General features: G+C 34.5%; 1 protein-coding gene across 2 annotated transcripts in view; it reads left to right on the top strand.

The window, feature by feature from the left end:
• GAS2 (growth arrest specific 2) overlaps positions 1 to 16,282 on the top strand; it is a 117,287-nt gene that overhangs the window by 29,712 nt on the left and 71,293 nt on the right. For both annotated transcript variants that reach the window (XM_028117735.2, XM_088017797.1), the window contains exon 3: positions 8,903 to 9,044. In XM_028117735.2, the coding sequence (XP_027973536.1) occupies positions 8,903 to 9,044 (142 nt within the window). The remainder of the gene's footprint in view (positions 1 to 8,902; positions 9,045 to 16,282) is intronic.

Here is a 16,282-nt window from a genome sequence, read left to right as displayed (position 1 = left end):
AATTTCCCAAAGAGCTAAATTTTAACTCGTTTAAATACTTAAACTTCTATTGTATTTCTCACCATATGAAATGATGATTTTAAAGTATTTTTCTCAAAAACAGTGAAGGTCTCCTGAAAGGAAACCTGGCCGTATCTTTTTTGTATTTCAGTCTGCTCTGCCAAATATCACAACTGATATGGAGTTGTGATTTAATAATGATTGGTTGAATTGAATCAGATTAAATGATTTCTATTTAAAATCATTAGCCATAGCAATTAACTGAATTTTAAAGTGTAGGACTAGACTTTTGAAATTTTTAAGAAGCTAATCTCTGGGTAGTCATATGTGAATAATTAGTTGGGAGAACAGAAGCTTTTCATAGTAGTGTAGCATTTATATAATGATTCCCTTATGGGTGTATATGTAAAATTAGGCACAATGTACATAAAAATGGAAAGAATGCATTTTCTGTTTAACAGCATATTTTTTTCTCCTTTGTAAAGCATTTGGTGCTTTTAAACAACTATCAATAACATAATAATGCTTTTATATATTTTAATTTTTAGAGCTGTTTTAAGTTCATAGCACAATTGAGCAGGAAGTACAACAGAATGGTACATTTGTTACAAATAATGAACCTACATTGACACATCATTATCACTCGAAGTCCATGGTTACATTAGGATTAACTCTTGGGGTTGTGCATTCTATGGGTTTTCGCAAATGTATAATGATGTATGTCCACCATTATAGTATCATACAGAGTAGTTTCACCGTCCTAAAAATCCCGTGTGATGAATCTCATGATGAATCTCCTATGCATCCCTCTCTTTTCCTTAACCTTTAATTATTTTACTGTCTCTATAGCTTTACCTTTTCTAGAATGTCATATAGTTGGAATCATGTAATATATAGCCTTTTCAGATTGGCTTCTTTCACTCAGTAATATACATTTAAGGTTCCAGCATGTCTTTTATAGCTTGATAGCTCATTTCTTTTTAGTGCTGAATAGTATTCCATTGTCTGGATGTATGAGAGTTTCATTCACCTATTGAAGGGCATCTTGCTTTTTTCCACATTTTGGCAATTATGAATAAAGCATGTTTAAATAAATAAATGCTTTAAATAATAAAGCATGCTATGAATATCCATGTGCATGTAAGTTTTCAGCTCATTTACATCGTAACTTTTCATTATCCTTCTCATCCTTTAAGCCTGAAGTTTGAGCACTGAGCTTGAACTTCATTGCCAGCATCATTTTACAATATGGCAGAGATAATTTCAGATGATTCAAAATCTTAACATATTTTTCTATCATTATTATTCAAGTGATTTCCTCATGATTTTACTGGGTATATCAGAATTTGGATATGAGAATCTTCTTTCATATTTTTAAAATTTATGTGATTATGAAGATTACACTAAATTTTGTTGTAAGACCCATTCTCTCTAGAGTGGAATATATCTGGAGAAGGAAAGGAGGGGCGAGGTCCATTTTGAATTCAATCCAGTGAATTCAACTGCTACTATACTAAATCGCATCTCACTCTGTCTGAGGCATGAGGTCCTATTGCAGAATCCCCAGGAGAGGCCGGTGGTACCAGAAAGAATTTCCCCCCTATTTTTCATTTTAATAATTTTGATCTTAAAGAATACATTTTCATCCTTTCTAAAGCCACTTGATAGTTATAGTTAGATACCTTGATACCACGAATGTTCAAATAATTTTATCGAGAGGTTTTCTTCAGGAAAATATATAGTGAAACTAAAAGCAGCAAGGGGATGCAAATAGAAACATTCTTTCCATAATGGAAAGAGTGACTTTATTGTCTGCATATTTGAACAGTACATTCTATATACCCTTTGGAAGAAGAAAGATATTAGTTCTTGGCAATTTCCACATCTTCTTTTATGTATCTCTTCTGTTTTATATCTGAAATGTCTATTCGATGTAATCAAAGGGAGTAGTTTGTCTCAAACTTTTGTGAAGAATGGATTATTTAAACTGCTAGTATTAAATTTTCAGTTCACTGCATGTAGAAAAGTGGAGACGGCATTCTCTCAATTTTCTTTGTACTTTGAATAGGGGAAAGAGAGTACATATTCTCGATTTTAATGTTACCTGGCCCAAAAATGGGGGAATAAATCAACTGCTGAGATATATTAACTTCCAGGCATTGGTGAGCTGTCAAAGAACAGTTAGACGTGTATGGGTATAAGAAATTGAATGATTTGATTTAAACTGTGTATGAGCTCCATTTTTTGTGTCTTGGAAAATAGAGAAACTATCACCTGCCTAATTCAGGGCATCATGTTTTGAGAATTAAATAGGATAATCTCTATGAAAGTAAGTTTTGTGTACCTAAGGCATGATTTACACTCACAGTGTTAATTCCTTCCTTTGCCACCCACCATATGATTCAGGAAAAAAATAAGTCAGTGCTGTGTGTAGTACTGCATTGTATTTGACGCTATGGCAGTATAATGGTAAATAAGATCCTTGTTCGGGGGCACCTGGGTGGCTCAGTCTGTTAAGCGTCTGCCTTCAGCTTAGTTGGTGATCCCGGGTCCCGTGATTGAGCCCCACATCTGGCTCCCTGCTCAGCGGGGAGCCTGCTTCTCCCTTTCCTGCTCCCCCTGCTTGTGCTCTCTCTCTGTATCTCTCTCTCTCTCTGTGTGTCAAATAAGTAAATAAATATTCTTAAAGAAAAATAAGATCCTGGTTCTCTAGGTGTAGTCTATTATAAGGATTATAAATAGATCTATATGTACTATAAATAATCACTACCACCCTTTTGAAGCTGTAACACTCACAACCTTAACTAGGACATGCACAGGTTGAACTCTGCAGCATATAAGTAAACTCTTTGCAAGTGACCAATATAGTTTTGTCCCAGTAACTATATTGAGGGGAACTATTAGATTTGAGGGTAGTTGGAAGACATGGGAATGGTATTAGTTCAAGGGAAACTAGGCAAGTGGTCAAATATTGAACACGGAAACCCCAAATAATGGCTTTCCTTTTCCTATTACACATGTGCTAATAGGATGGCCACAAGCCACATGTGGCTATTTAATTTTAAATGGATTTTTCCCCAATTTTAGTGAGAAGTACTTGACATACGTCACTGTATATGTTTAAGGCATACAGCATGATGGTTCGATTCACATATATTATGAAATGAATCCCACAATAAGTTCAGCAAACATCCATCATCTCACATAGTTTTTTAAAATTAAGTAAAATTTACAAATTAGTTCCCCAGTCACACCACAGTTCAAGTGTTTAATAGCCCCGTGTCACTAGTGGTTACTAGAACATTCCCACCATCACAGAAAGTTCTATTGGAAAACTATTCTAAAAGTGAGGTTCAAGTTTAGGGTGAAGATAGAAGTAAATTGTCTGTCAGTCATCTTCTGAGTTCTGGTACTCATAACAACAACAACAACAACAAAAATATTTGCAAGAAAATACGAAAGAAGGAAATCATAGGTAAATTCAGCATATTTTTATGTGCATTGATAACAGGGATAATAAATAACGTGTATGGAACACTTACTTCTATACTTGAATTATGTTATTTAATTCACATTCACACACGCATAGCTGATGAGATGCATTGTTTTCTATGCGCATTGACTAGGAGAGTGAGGCACAGAAACATTAATTTGCCCAAAATATCAAACCAAGAAGGTGAGATAGCTGAGTGTGAACTCAGGGAATTGGACTCCAAAGCCCCAGCAGATAATGGAGTAAATTAAAAGCCTTTAGAAGTAAATTTAAATTCTTCTTATTGCAACCTAACCTGCTTATTGCCTGAAGGGAAAGGGAAGGCACAAAACCATTCTTTTGTACATTAATCATCCAGTCTATAAGTATTTGGGGGGCCATGAATACATATCCTGAGTTAATCCCACTGAGAGAAAAAAAGGTAAACATTAGACTCTTGATATTAGAAAAATTAATGTGCATCCATGTGATGATTTACTAGTAGTCACTTCTCATTTTGCTAACACAAAATATGGAATCCAGATCATGGAGCCTGGGATACAGCAGTGTGACTCTTGCGAGTAAATGTACCTAAATTTTTACCCAATCTCAGTTCAGCTTGGCGGTTATTCTCAAGTCATCATTCTCTATTCAGTAACTTTCAAAAATAGCTCAAAGTTGTCACTTAAATTTTTCAGTTATACATTTCTTAATTTATGGAAATCATTTAATATATAAATTATGCTATGAATTTAGTGAATTTTGAAGGCCCTGGAAATGTGTCCCCTGGGAATGTGAAAACTCTAGTATAGTATTTACTCCTGCCCCACGTTGATTACAATCTAGTTTGAGGGGTCAAGTCTTACCATTCATGCGTGCATTCCTCAGTCAGGTTTTGAGGACATAATGTGTAACAGCACTGTCTGGAAAAACTTAGTAAATAACTGAAGATGGTCTATAATTTAAATGCTGTAGGAATTGTTTGAACAGGTGAGCAGTAAAGGGAAAACTAATAGGGAAGATATATCAGATGAGCCATGTGGGGAAGTTCCCTTTTGAATCTCCAGTTCTTTAGATCAGAAGTCTTCCTCTCCATATCTGTGGTCAATTTTCAGCCTTTCAAGTGTACACAGCCATCAGTACTTAAGGCAGTTCTCTATTCTAAAACTCTTCTTCAGGATTTCCTTGGCAAGGAAATCAGCAAGGAAATAGTTATTCAATCTATCAGTTTTTATTTTTATTTAGTGATATTAAAGAAGAGATCCAGAGCTATTTCCCCCCCCCCTAGGATTTTCATGAGCACCTAGAGAAATTAACAATTAAAAAAATCACAGAGGGGAGGGGGGTGGGGGGATGGGTTAGCTGGTGATGGGTATTAAAGAGGGCACGTACTGAATGGAGCACTGGGTGTTATACGCAAACAATGAATCATGGAACACTACATCGAAAACTAATGATGTAATGTATGGTGATTAACATAACATAATAAAAAAAATTATTAAAAAAAATCACAGAACTGGAAGCGATCTAATCGCCAAGGTTTTCAGAGCTTTATAAACACTTTTGCGTAAAAGATGTCAAAAATACTTTTAAGTTCCAAAGGTATTGCGTGCTGATATTATTGAATCATTTGTTCTTTAATTCAAATGAAATCAAATTTATGCCCTAAGACATTATAAATGGCACAGTAACCCTGGAAAGACCTTTGATTTGGAGTCGGTGTTCAACCAGGAAGAATATTAGATCCCACAAGCACGTGACTGCTCTTAGCCATTGCACAGAGATCCTTACACCTGGTTATGCGTGATGACTTATAAATAGGTACTCTGTGTGAGGGCTCAATTCGTTAGTCATCTGGACTAATGAGGATGACTTTTTAAAATTTCACCAAGTAAAACATTTCATCTGGATGAGGACTGGAAGCTACCATTCACATTGTTTACAGTGTCCTAAGTCTTCAGATGACATAGAAGCACTAAATCAGACAGGTCCAGAACAGAAACAGATATCCCATAAATCACTTTACTACTGCCTTGTTTGATTGCTGTTACTATTGAATTCTTCTGCATTGAATATCCCCAAGTTATGAAATATCAGTAGCCAGCTTTCATTTTATTTGTCCTAAAATAACTTTCATCTCTTTGAATAGGAATCAATTTTAAATACTTATTCTCAGGTATATGTTATGTAAATGACTTTGTAAGGACCAGAACCTTGTAGGGGAAAATGTTGTTTTCACTTCTATGCTCAGTGCTTGTCCTTTTAAGTTCTTAAAGAGTAGGCTGACTGATTTCTGAGGGCTTGTTGCTTGTGGGTATTCTCTCAAAATATGTCCCTTGGTTGATTAAGTGTCACATCAATCTCTAGCTTCTCAAGTGCAAAATGGATATTGTATTTCTTTCCGTTACACAAGCCTTGAGCCTTATGTCCTTAGGTGTCCTTAGCATTGTCAAATAGTTTATAATTTCTAAGTTATACTTCCTCTATGCAAACTCATTCCTGGGTCTTAAGTGGTTTTCCACATTTTATTCTTTCTCTATTCAGGGATAGAGGTGGCAAATCTTAATGTGGCTTTGTATTTGAATCTATTTATGTTCTTTTCTTAGAGATGATCTTTGCTTTAGTCTTATAATAAAAATGCTTTATAGCCATCTCTTGGAGATTTTTGTTTCCAGCAAATCGTCTTTTATGTTTTGGCTGACACAATTTACCAATTTTGATTATTTAATCTGAAAATATTGATAAGATGTAAAAGTCATTTAAAATCCTACTTGGGGTGCCTGGGTGGCTTGGATGGTTAAGCGTCTGCCTTTGGCTCAAGTCATGATTTCCAGGTCCTGGAATGGAGCCCTATGTTAGGCTCCCAGCTCTGCGGGGAGTCTGCTTCTCCCTTTCCCTCTGCCTCTCCCCTTGTTTGTGCTCTCTCTGTCTCTCTCTCTTTCAAATGAATAAATAAAATTTAAAAAAAATAAAATAAAATCTTCCTACTTATTTTAGAATTATGTAATGAAGTAAATGAAACTATGCATCAATCACCTTCCTCAAAGGTAATTGCTATCAATTTGGTGCATGTCCTTCTTAAATTTTCCCTAAACTGACATTATAAAAATGAGTATAATATTTGTATTTATAATAAAACATATTTATATGCAATTTCACCTTACATATGGCCGTGTGTGTGTGTGTGTGTGTGTGTGTGTGTGTGTGTATATATATAGTGTTTATACACATATACACATGATCATAAAATGAAATTGTGGTATACATATCTGTTTGCAAATTATTTGTTTATGCTTATGAGCACCTACTGAACATCTGTATGGTTCAACATATATACATTTATCTTACTCTTTTTAAATTATTGCATAGAGTTCCATTGTATGTATACTGTGTATTATTCCACCAGCCCTCTTTTGGCATATTCTTATTTCTATATTTTCTTATTCAATTACTGTTGCAACAAATATATAGATACAGATATATTTTAAGCACTAATCCTATTATATCTTTAGGATATATACTTAGAAGTGAATTGCTAGATTTAAGGATTTTTTTTATTTTAATAAATACTGAGTGATGTTTGCAAATGTTTTATAAAGGAGATATTACACTATGCTATTTATGATTGGTTTTACAACTTATATAGAAAATAATTTCCTTGAAAACTATTACTTAACCAAAATGGCTCAGGGGGTATTGCTACACAAGTAACCTCATATATGATATTTATATCAGTAATGCCTAAAATATATAACTATATAAATATTTGTGTATTCATGCAAAAATCTTCATTATGTCTCCTCTAAATTAAATTCAATCAGCAAGAAAGAGATGGACCTTTGAGACTGGACAGACACAGACTTTGAGTGATGCAGTAACTGAATGTTTTAGTTATGCGGGCCATAAAATCCTCAGATGTGAAGAACTCTAGTAATAGTATGATGTTAGTAGAACGTCACCAATCCTCTAAGGCTACTATCTCATTTTTTATAACCATTCTTGCAAATGAGTTGATCAACAACATTTTGCTTTTATTTGTGGTTCCCAGTGAATGAAGGAAACATTCTATTTATGAACTTAAATCACAAAGTGTTTCTCCCTTGATCTTTTCTCTCTTTGAGATGAAGCTCTATGTAGCCCACATCATCCAAATCCATTGTTCAGTTTTTCATGTCACAGAGAATTGCATTCTGTGACTTCCCTGGAATGCCATGGACACTGGTCATGTTATAATAAAGAAAATAAGACCACACACCTCTCTAACACTTGGTATGGTGCCAGTGGAGGTTTCCTGGCTAAAATTTTATGGCAGACTGTTAATAAGAAAGTCTGTCCAGGTTCATACCCACCCATACCCATCTTATCTTAAGCATTTTCTTTTCTTTAAAGTGTTTATTTATTTATTTATTTGAGAGAGAGAGCATGAGCAGGAGGAGGGGCGGAGGGAGAAGCAGGCTCCCCCCTGAGCAGGCAGCCCTACAAGGGTCTCAATCTCAGGACCCTGAAATCATGACCTCAGCCAAAGTCAACCGCTTAACAGACTGAGCCACCCAGGCATCCCTTAAGCATTTTCTTTTCTTTTTTTTTTCCCTTAAGCATTTTCTTATCCCATAAGAAAAATGATGCATAATGTCAGTATGTGTCAAGGTCAGATAGCAGAAATACAACAGAATTATTTTTATATTATAATGTAAATTATTAATAATATAATATATTGATATGTATGTGTGTGCATATAAGAATGCAGGTTTGTGTGTTACATATTGTTTATATTCATGTAGCATATTTGTGTTTCATTCTTCTTTCACAAATGGAAAATACATTTATGAATAATTTTTGAGAAATAATGATAGAATACTTGGATGGAACATAAGGCCAAAAAAAAAAAAAAAGAAAACCTAAAATAGAAGAGAAAGAAAAAAAGACAATGTGAGCCAGCGAAGGGACTTGCTTGTATTACTACAAGATGGTAAAAAAAAAAGTCCAGGGGCGCCTGGTGGCTCAGTTGGTTAAGCGACTGCCTTTGGCTCAGGTCATGATCCTGGAGTCCCGGGATCGAGTCCCGCATCGGGCTCCCTGCTCAGCCGGGAGTCTGCTTCTCCCTCTGACCCTCTCCCCTTTCATGCTCTCTCTCTATCTCATTCTCTCTCTCAAATAAATAAATAAAATCTTTAAAAAAATAAAAAAAATAAAAAAATAAAAATAAAAAAAGTCCAGGATTTGTTTATATGCACAGATTTTTTTTATAGTTTCTTAAAGACAACTAAGTTTCATGTGCATTCTACTTCCTTTTCTATACCTCTTCATAACCTATTTATTGATATGCAGTCATTCCAAAACATTTTGTTGAAAACATAAGTATATATTTAATTGGTCGCTGTGATGACTTTGCCGGATATTCCACCAGAGTGAGATTTCTTTGTTTTTCAGAATCTGCCCTTGAAGAAGATTCCGTGCAAAGCCACTGCACCCTCAGGCTCCTTTTTTGCCCGAGACAATACAGCAAATTTCTTATCCTGGTGCCGAGATTTAGGGGTAGATGAAACGTGTCTATTTGAATCGGAAGGTTTGGGTATGTATTTCCTTCAGAATTCTAGCTGATAAAATTATTATGTATCTTTGTTAGTCTAACTATCAAACCTTTTTTTGTGTAATGTCATTTCATAGATTGTTAACTTGAAAAAATTTCAAAGTTTGTTGTCAATTGCAGGTTTGTTGTAAACATGAATCTTTGAAGGTAGAAAATGCATGGCTTTTACTGTTGGTACTTTGTGCACGAAAAGGTAGGAATATAAGTAGCACAATTCCAAGCTAAAATCAAGTATATACAATGCCAAAATGGGGGATATTTGGAAAATGGAGGCTTACATTTTGCCACCGGACTCTAACCTGGACTAGAAAGAGAGCTATATATGCTCCAGCCATAAAGGCACTATTGTTTTTTACCTCTACCAAAAGGCTGAAACACCATTTCCTATAAAGTCTATCTTTGTTGAAACAGTTTTTTTATTTATCTATTTTTAGTGAGTTAAAAATCAAGTAAGCAAGCAGGAGATTGGAATAATTGAAGATGATAAAAGATATGTATCTTAGTGTCTAAACCTACCCAGATAATTGTGGGGTTCTTGTCTTATTTTGCCTTATGATTGAATTTTGGCAAATCCACGTCCAGACCACAGACCAAGCTATTGCATTTCCTTGGGAGAAAACAGACATTGTTCAGTGTTTCGACATTACTTGATATGCTACCGTTAAATGTTCAATCCTCCTGTATCAGCTTTGCCCAGAACAGCTCTCATATGGAGAGTATTGGAATTAAAACCCCCTTCTAATGAAATAGAACTGAGTGAAGAAAGGAGGGGGGAGCCTTGGTTCTTTTGCCTGAGGCTTTAAAAATCAATCCACAAAAATCACATAATACCAAATATTAGCATCAAAGTAAGCTGAGCATCCATCAGAGAGAACAAGCATACAAATTGCCTTCCACACAGAATACCCTTTGCCCCTAGGCCTCACAAAACAACATTTCCCTGCTGAACCTAGGAAATTGACAGTAACAGCTAAAATCTTACCATTTTATATGCCTATGGAAATTTGTATTTGCAGTAAGAGGAGTGAATGTGATATGGGAAAGATTGCCATCAGATTTCTGAGAATTCTCTCAACAGAGAAGAAAATTATGTGAATTTAGACTAGGAGAACATTTTATACCTGAAGGAAAAAATAAAGAGTAATTTCTCAGGAGCCTACTATGTACAATAGTGTGCTCCTCCAGTGATCGTTATAGAAATGGACTTTGATTGCTCTTACTATTTCCTCACATTAAAGTAAACCAAACTTGGGGGCAGATGTGTGTGTATGGATATAGCCCTATTTCAGTCCGATGGCAATTTTACAAATAGATTTTAACTTTCAGGTGTCTAGGAAACTGTCGAGTGAAGAATTATAGGAAGGGAGTGTCATGGAATTATTTGCAAAAAATATCTTTGAAAGATCAAATGAATAAATGAATGAACAATAAATAAATTCAGATCTTACTCACAAGGAGTATACTTTTCATGTGTGGACCAAAAACATCATGATTTAAAGTTCTCAAGTGCCCCTGCATTGCTTAAGGAACTGCCTCATGGGGAAACTGCCCTATTGTTTGTGAATTTATCAAACAGGTTTTCATTTAAGAAGCATCTTTTAAGAAACCAAACAGATGAACATAGGGGAAAGGGGAAAAAAAGAGAGAGGGAAGCCTAAGAGACTTTTAACCACAGAGAACAAGATGTGGGTGGGGGATGGGCTAAGTAGATGATGGGCATTAAGGAGGGCACTTTTGTGGAGTACTGGGAGTTATATGTAAGTGATAATCACTAAATTCTACTCCTGAAACCAATATTACATTATATATTAACTAACTAGAATTTAAATAAAAATTTGAAAAAGGAAAAAAATAAGAAGCATCTTTTTCAGTGACTACCATGGGCCAAGGTGGATGACTAGAAGCTGTCAGTGGGAATACCTTGTCTCAATTTCCACCCTGCCTCTGAGTTCTTTTGTTAGTTGAACTAATAAAACTTTCAGTTGGAAACCGAGAAGCTTGGATGGCTTTTTAAAACCCCATTCAGATAAGTAATACATTTTATCTTGAAACAATAAAGCCTAAAGTAACTGTATAATAATGGCCCTGGTATATAAATACATACTCTGCAGAATATAAAATTATGTCAAGATGAATTTTGAGATGGCCTAGTTCTTCACTCTGTTTGAAAAAAAACTTGACTTTATAAAAAGAAAGTCCCAGATAATTTATACATAATAGCTACTATTTTGTTCAAACATCTTTCATTTTGATTACCTTCTATATTATAACTTAGCTTATAACTTGCAATGAAACCAAGTTTTCAAGTAATTTTTAATCCTCTCAGCACCAAACGAAAGCAGATAGTTAGGCTTTCTGGTTTGCTGCTCAATGAAAAGACAAATTTGAAATTTCTGCTGCTCAGAATAGGACATGAGGTGAGGTATAATACGCCCCATGGAGAGAGAAGAAGGGAGCCAATATTACAGCATTGACTTCAGGATTATTCGGAGAAAGGAAACAGCTGTGCCCATATATGTTAATGATAATCAAGAGGAAGGACAATGAGAAATTCCATTTCCCCAAGTGGAACCCTTTCTTCTTGGATTTTTCTTATGATTCACTGTGGGTAAGGAAGTGATTAAGCCACGGCTGATGGCCTTGGTCTCTGTATTGTAGAATTGACTTTCTTGCAACAATAACACAGTGTACCCTGCTTGATGTCTTTTCACACTTCACTTTTGAAAGGGAATTTAGGGCAAGGGTTTTTGTTTTTTTTCCTGCCTCAAGATTTCATTTCAGTAGCACACAAGATGAAGTGCATCCTTTGTGTCCCAGTGTTTTGAATAGCAAATAAAATGAAAAGATGCCCTGATGAAGGGGGAAAATCTGTTTGAATGAATGATAAAGTAGATCACTGTCCTGAGTGTGTATCAAGAGGCTTCTGTCTTTAGCTGTTCAAAGGTCTTTGCCTGCATAAAGCGTTCTTATCTTTGTGGCAACTGATATGCTACCCTCTGTTGCGGAGTTTTTTTGGGCAGTTATTTGCAAGGGGATCTTGCTTCACAACTCGCTCGATCTGTTCTCTTTCCACAACAGCTAATGACAAGAAAGCTCCGTGGTCGGGAAGGTATGCTGGGGATGAACTGGGGAGCATGGATAGCAGCTTATCCCATATGCTTCCCTCATGTTTCTTGCCTTTTTGATTCTTGACAGATAATTTTCGATGCCACACAACAGCATCACATACAGAGTATAACCTGTAGCTTATCTTCAATGAAATTCTTGGTAATTTTTCCTCTGTGAAATGTCAATTCTCAGATCATAAATTCACTATATCTTGAATAGTGTTTCAAAAAACAGTCAAGAGAAAAATGAACAAAGGTCATGAACAGCCTCGTCATAGAAGACATAAAAATCTAGGAGGGCACGTGATGTGGTGAGCACTGGGTGTTATACGCAACTGATGAATTATTGAGCTCTGCATCTGGAACAGAAGGATGTACTCTATGTTGGCTAATTGAATTTAAATGAAAAAAAATCTAATAAAGATATAAAAATGTTGGACAGCTTAGCAATAAGGTAAATGCAAATAAAAACTATGAAAAATTAGCAAAGATTGAGAAAATTATACATTTAGTGTTGAGTATGTAGAAAAATAGGATCTATACATTGCTGAAGAAAACTAGAAATTGGTATGCCTTCTTTAGAGGGCAATTTGACATTATATATCAAAGACTTCACAAGTGTTTATGTTCTTTTGTCAAATTGGTATACTTCTAAAAGTTTATCCAAAGGAAATAAGTAGAGGTAGGCACCAGAATGTTCACTGAAATGTTTTTTGTAATAGTAAAACAAATGGAAATGAATGGAATCTGTGACAGTTAGTGATATCTTAAACCAACTAGAGTCATCATCCATAGATACCAACCAAAAATAATATTCTTGAGACTTTTTAAGAATATAGGAAACATACAATATGCTATGAACATGAGGTCACCCATTCATATCTAGTAAATAACAATAAAATATATTCAGAATTTGAAGGAAAGATAAATAGTAATTATGTTGTAAATGATATCATTTTCTTTTTCAGTTACCTATTAACAAAATTAGAGAGTAAACAAGTATGGCATGTAATCTGAAGGATGAACAATTAATTTTATTTATATTAAGATACAATTTGAACATTTTAATTTATATTTTATATATTATTTATATATTTATATTTACTTACATATAAAATATATTAATATATATTAAATATATGCTTATATTTATATTAAGATACAATTTGAACCAGTTTGCGTAGAGCATTATTTGTTGCCATAAAATTTTACACATTGAGAATTATAATGGCAATTTTGTATTATTGAGGTTAAACTGACATTTCAAGTGATTATAGACTTTTACACGGCTATACAAACAGATGACCTATATAGATCTTTGTGTGCTCTGTGGAACATGCTTTAACACTATGGGTCTATACATGCTCAGCTATAACCCCCACTGTTCCAAATCAGGTTGATATATAGGTCAGTGACTAGAGGAGATTGGATTTTTTCATGTCTCATAATTGATTTCATTGGATTCCTTAAAAATATTTAGGATTGTGCTTCAGGTTAAAACGATGAACATGAATGTTTCCTTGAACTTAATAGTGTATAGTTTATCAGCCTAAAGACAAAATATCCTCCCAATAATTATTTTAAAAAGAAGTGAACTTTACTTCTAATGGTGGAGTAAAGAAAAAATATTTAGAAGATTTCTAGGTGTGAAAGCATTTCTGTTTTCAGTTTGACAGAGGCATAAAAGTTAATAGAATGTATTGATATTCCCCCTAAATGTAATATTTTTTCCAAGGTTAAATACTTTAATAACCTTTTCTATCATAATGCTGAATATTTTGATATGGCTCATTTTTATCATTTAAATTAAGACCAAAAGTCTATGATTTATTCTCAATCTTAAAAAGTTTTAAGTTATGAATCCTAAAATTTGTGCTCTTATATGAATTTTTCTAAGATATTTTAAGTAAGAAACTATTTCCTTCAATTAGTGATATTCTTGTGTAGGGGATTTATTATTTGTAATTTACTTTAGTATACTAATTTAGAAATTGTCAAGTATCATTATTTTTCCGAGAGTCTTGTTTATGTTGCTTAATTTGTATGCATTCTGGTGAGCTGGAAGATGGGGGGGGGAAAAGAATGGGGGCAATACTTTAAAAATGCATAATTTTTGTTTGCTGTAATTGTGTCAATATCATTATGTTATTGGATGATTGTAGGATTTGGAGGCCAGTGACTATTCTTCATCTATTTCTCAGAGAAAGAATCTACTCAACAAGAAAAGGGTTTGCTATCTGCTGTGCTAGCATGCAAATGTGTGTGATTTGTTCTTTGTTTTTATTTTCTGTGTTTGTTTTTTGCTGTGTGGCACTGTCTTCTGTTGATGCATGACTCTGATGAGCAGTTTTACAAAATCCTTTGTTTTCTTGAACACTGGTCAAGCACAGATCTATCTGCAGTATTAGTTTGATGTTGCTGCAGAAAATTAAAAAGGATTATGTGTGGATTTGTAAACATTGTTTTCCATTTTATACTTTAAAGTCACCTGTTACATCAGGAAAAGAATCTTTGTCTACCTTCCAGTGTTTGATAAGTCATCTCTTGTCTGTATTGAGGGCTCTAAGAGTATTTCTGTGGGAAAAAAGCTATAATTACTTTTATCAGTATAGGGCAACAATTTCAAGATACTCATTCAGCACTTGGGTTATTTATATTCAGTTTCTTTGCCAGGGACAATTTATTTTAGACTTTTCATTTTTTAACACCTGTTCTTATACTTACTTGATTAGCATCTCAATTCCCTTTTTTACTTTTGAATTCAGATATTCTCTCCAAATTTAGCTATTTGCCCTATGCCAGAGCAAATGTAAGAGAAAACAGTACAGAATCTGATTGAGAGAACTAAATGTCTCCCTGGAATGAGAATTATATCAAGACTCAGTGGAGTCAGGGTTGAATTAGGGAAGTGAATGGCTTTCTAGCTTTCCCAGAATCACGTTTTTGTTACACAATATTCAGTAATAATAACCATGTGCTCCACACTGGTAGCTAAGTAGGACACATGTTACCATATCTACTCCTCCAACAACCAACGTTTTATAAATGAGAATGCTGGAAACAGAAGAATTAAATAACTTGCCCCATGTACACTTCTCAACAGCCCAGCTGGAATTTGAATTCCGCTCCATTTACCTCCAGAGATCATGCCCCTCTGTTATAGAAAGTGATGCTCTGTTTGATTAATTTTAGAAGTTCATATGATTATTTCAAGTAGGGGGAAAAATAGAACATAAATGTAGACCAAATTAGAAAAGATTCTTGCCTCTTATTGCTGTTCTGAAGGTTAGTGACTTAATCAATTAATTTCACATATTTCACATAAGGTTTGGATACTGAAGAAAGGAAGGGCAATACTAGTTCTAGGACATTTCTCAACTTAGTCGCAAAGGCAATTAACTAGGCTTTATTCTATATATCGTCCATAGTGATGAGATTATGAATGAATTATCCTGGTTTGTATGAATATATGGATGTTATAGCCTATTCTAAATGTAAATAGTGATTCTGAGAAATCTGGATTCACACAAACTCAGCATTCATGAGCTGGTGAAATTCTTAGCCTTTTCTTCTCTTTAGGCTCCCTGAGATCATTTTAAGGCATTTAAATTGCTGTGCTACTCCTAATTGCCTCTTATCTTTAAACTCAACGGTTTCTGCGTGGGTCTTACCAGGAGTGACATGATATAGGGAACAGTTTGTTACTAACCCTTCACTTTTTGGGAAGCATCTTTTGTACTTTATTAATCCTGGCAGGAGAGAAATGCCCATAATACATATAAAGGGCTAATCCAAAGCATGAATTATTTTCCTTTAATTCATCATTGTCATCACTGTTATCTGAAACATTTGTAGATTATATATATATGTGTGTGTATATATATATCAAAGCACATTTGAATGTTTCTAGCAAAACAGAGGAATTATAACTATCATTTGTTATAATACACAGCATTGGTTAATACAGTGCTTCTCCAAAATTAAAGTGCATACCCATCACCTGGAGAGCTTGTTTAAATGTAGGTTCTGATCAATAAGTCTGGTGTGGGACCCAATAATTTGTATTTTTATCCAGCTCCCAGCTGATGCCAATGCTGCTGGTCTGTGGACCCC

The sequence above is a fragment of the Eumetopias jubatus genome, unplaced genomic scaffold (genome assembly GCF_037043125.1).
Source record: "Eumetopias jubatus isolate StellerSeaLion01/CBP00866 unplaced genomic scaffold, mEumJub1_p1.0 scaffold_13, whole genome shotgun sequence".
Taxonomy (NCBI): Eukaryota; Metazoa; Chordata; class Mammalia; order Carnivora; family Otariidae; genus Eumetopias; species Eumetopias jubatus.
Note: the sequence above shows the minus strand (reverse complement) of the source record. Positions and strands in the feature narration are given on the sequence as shown.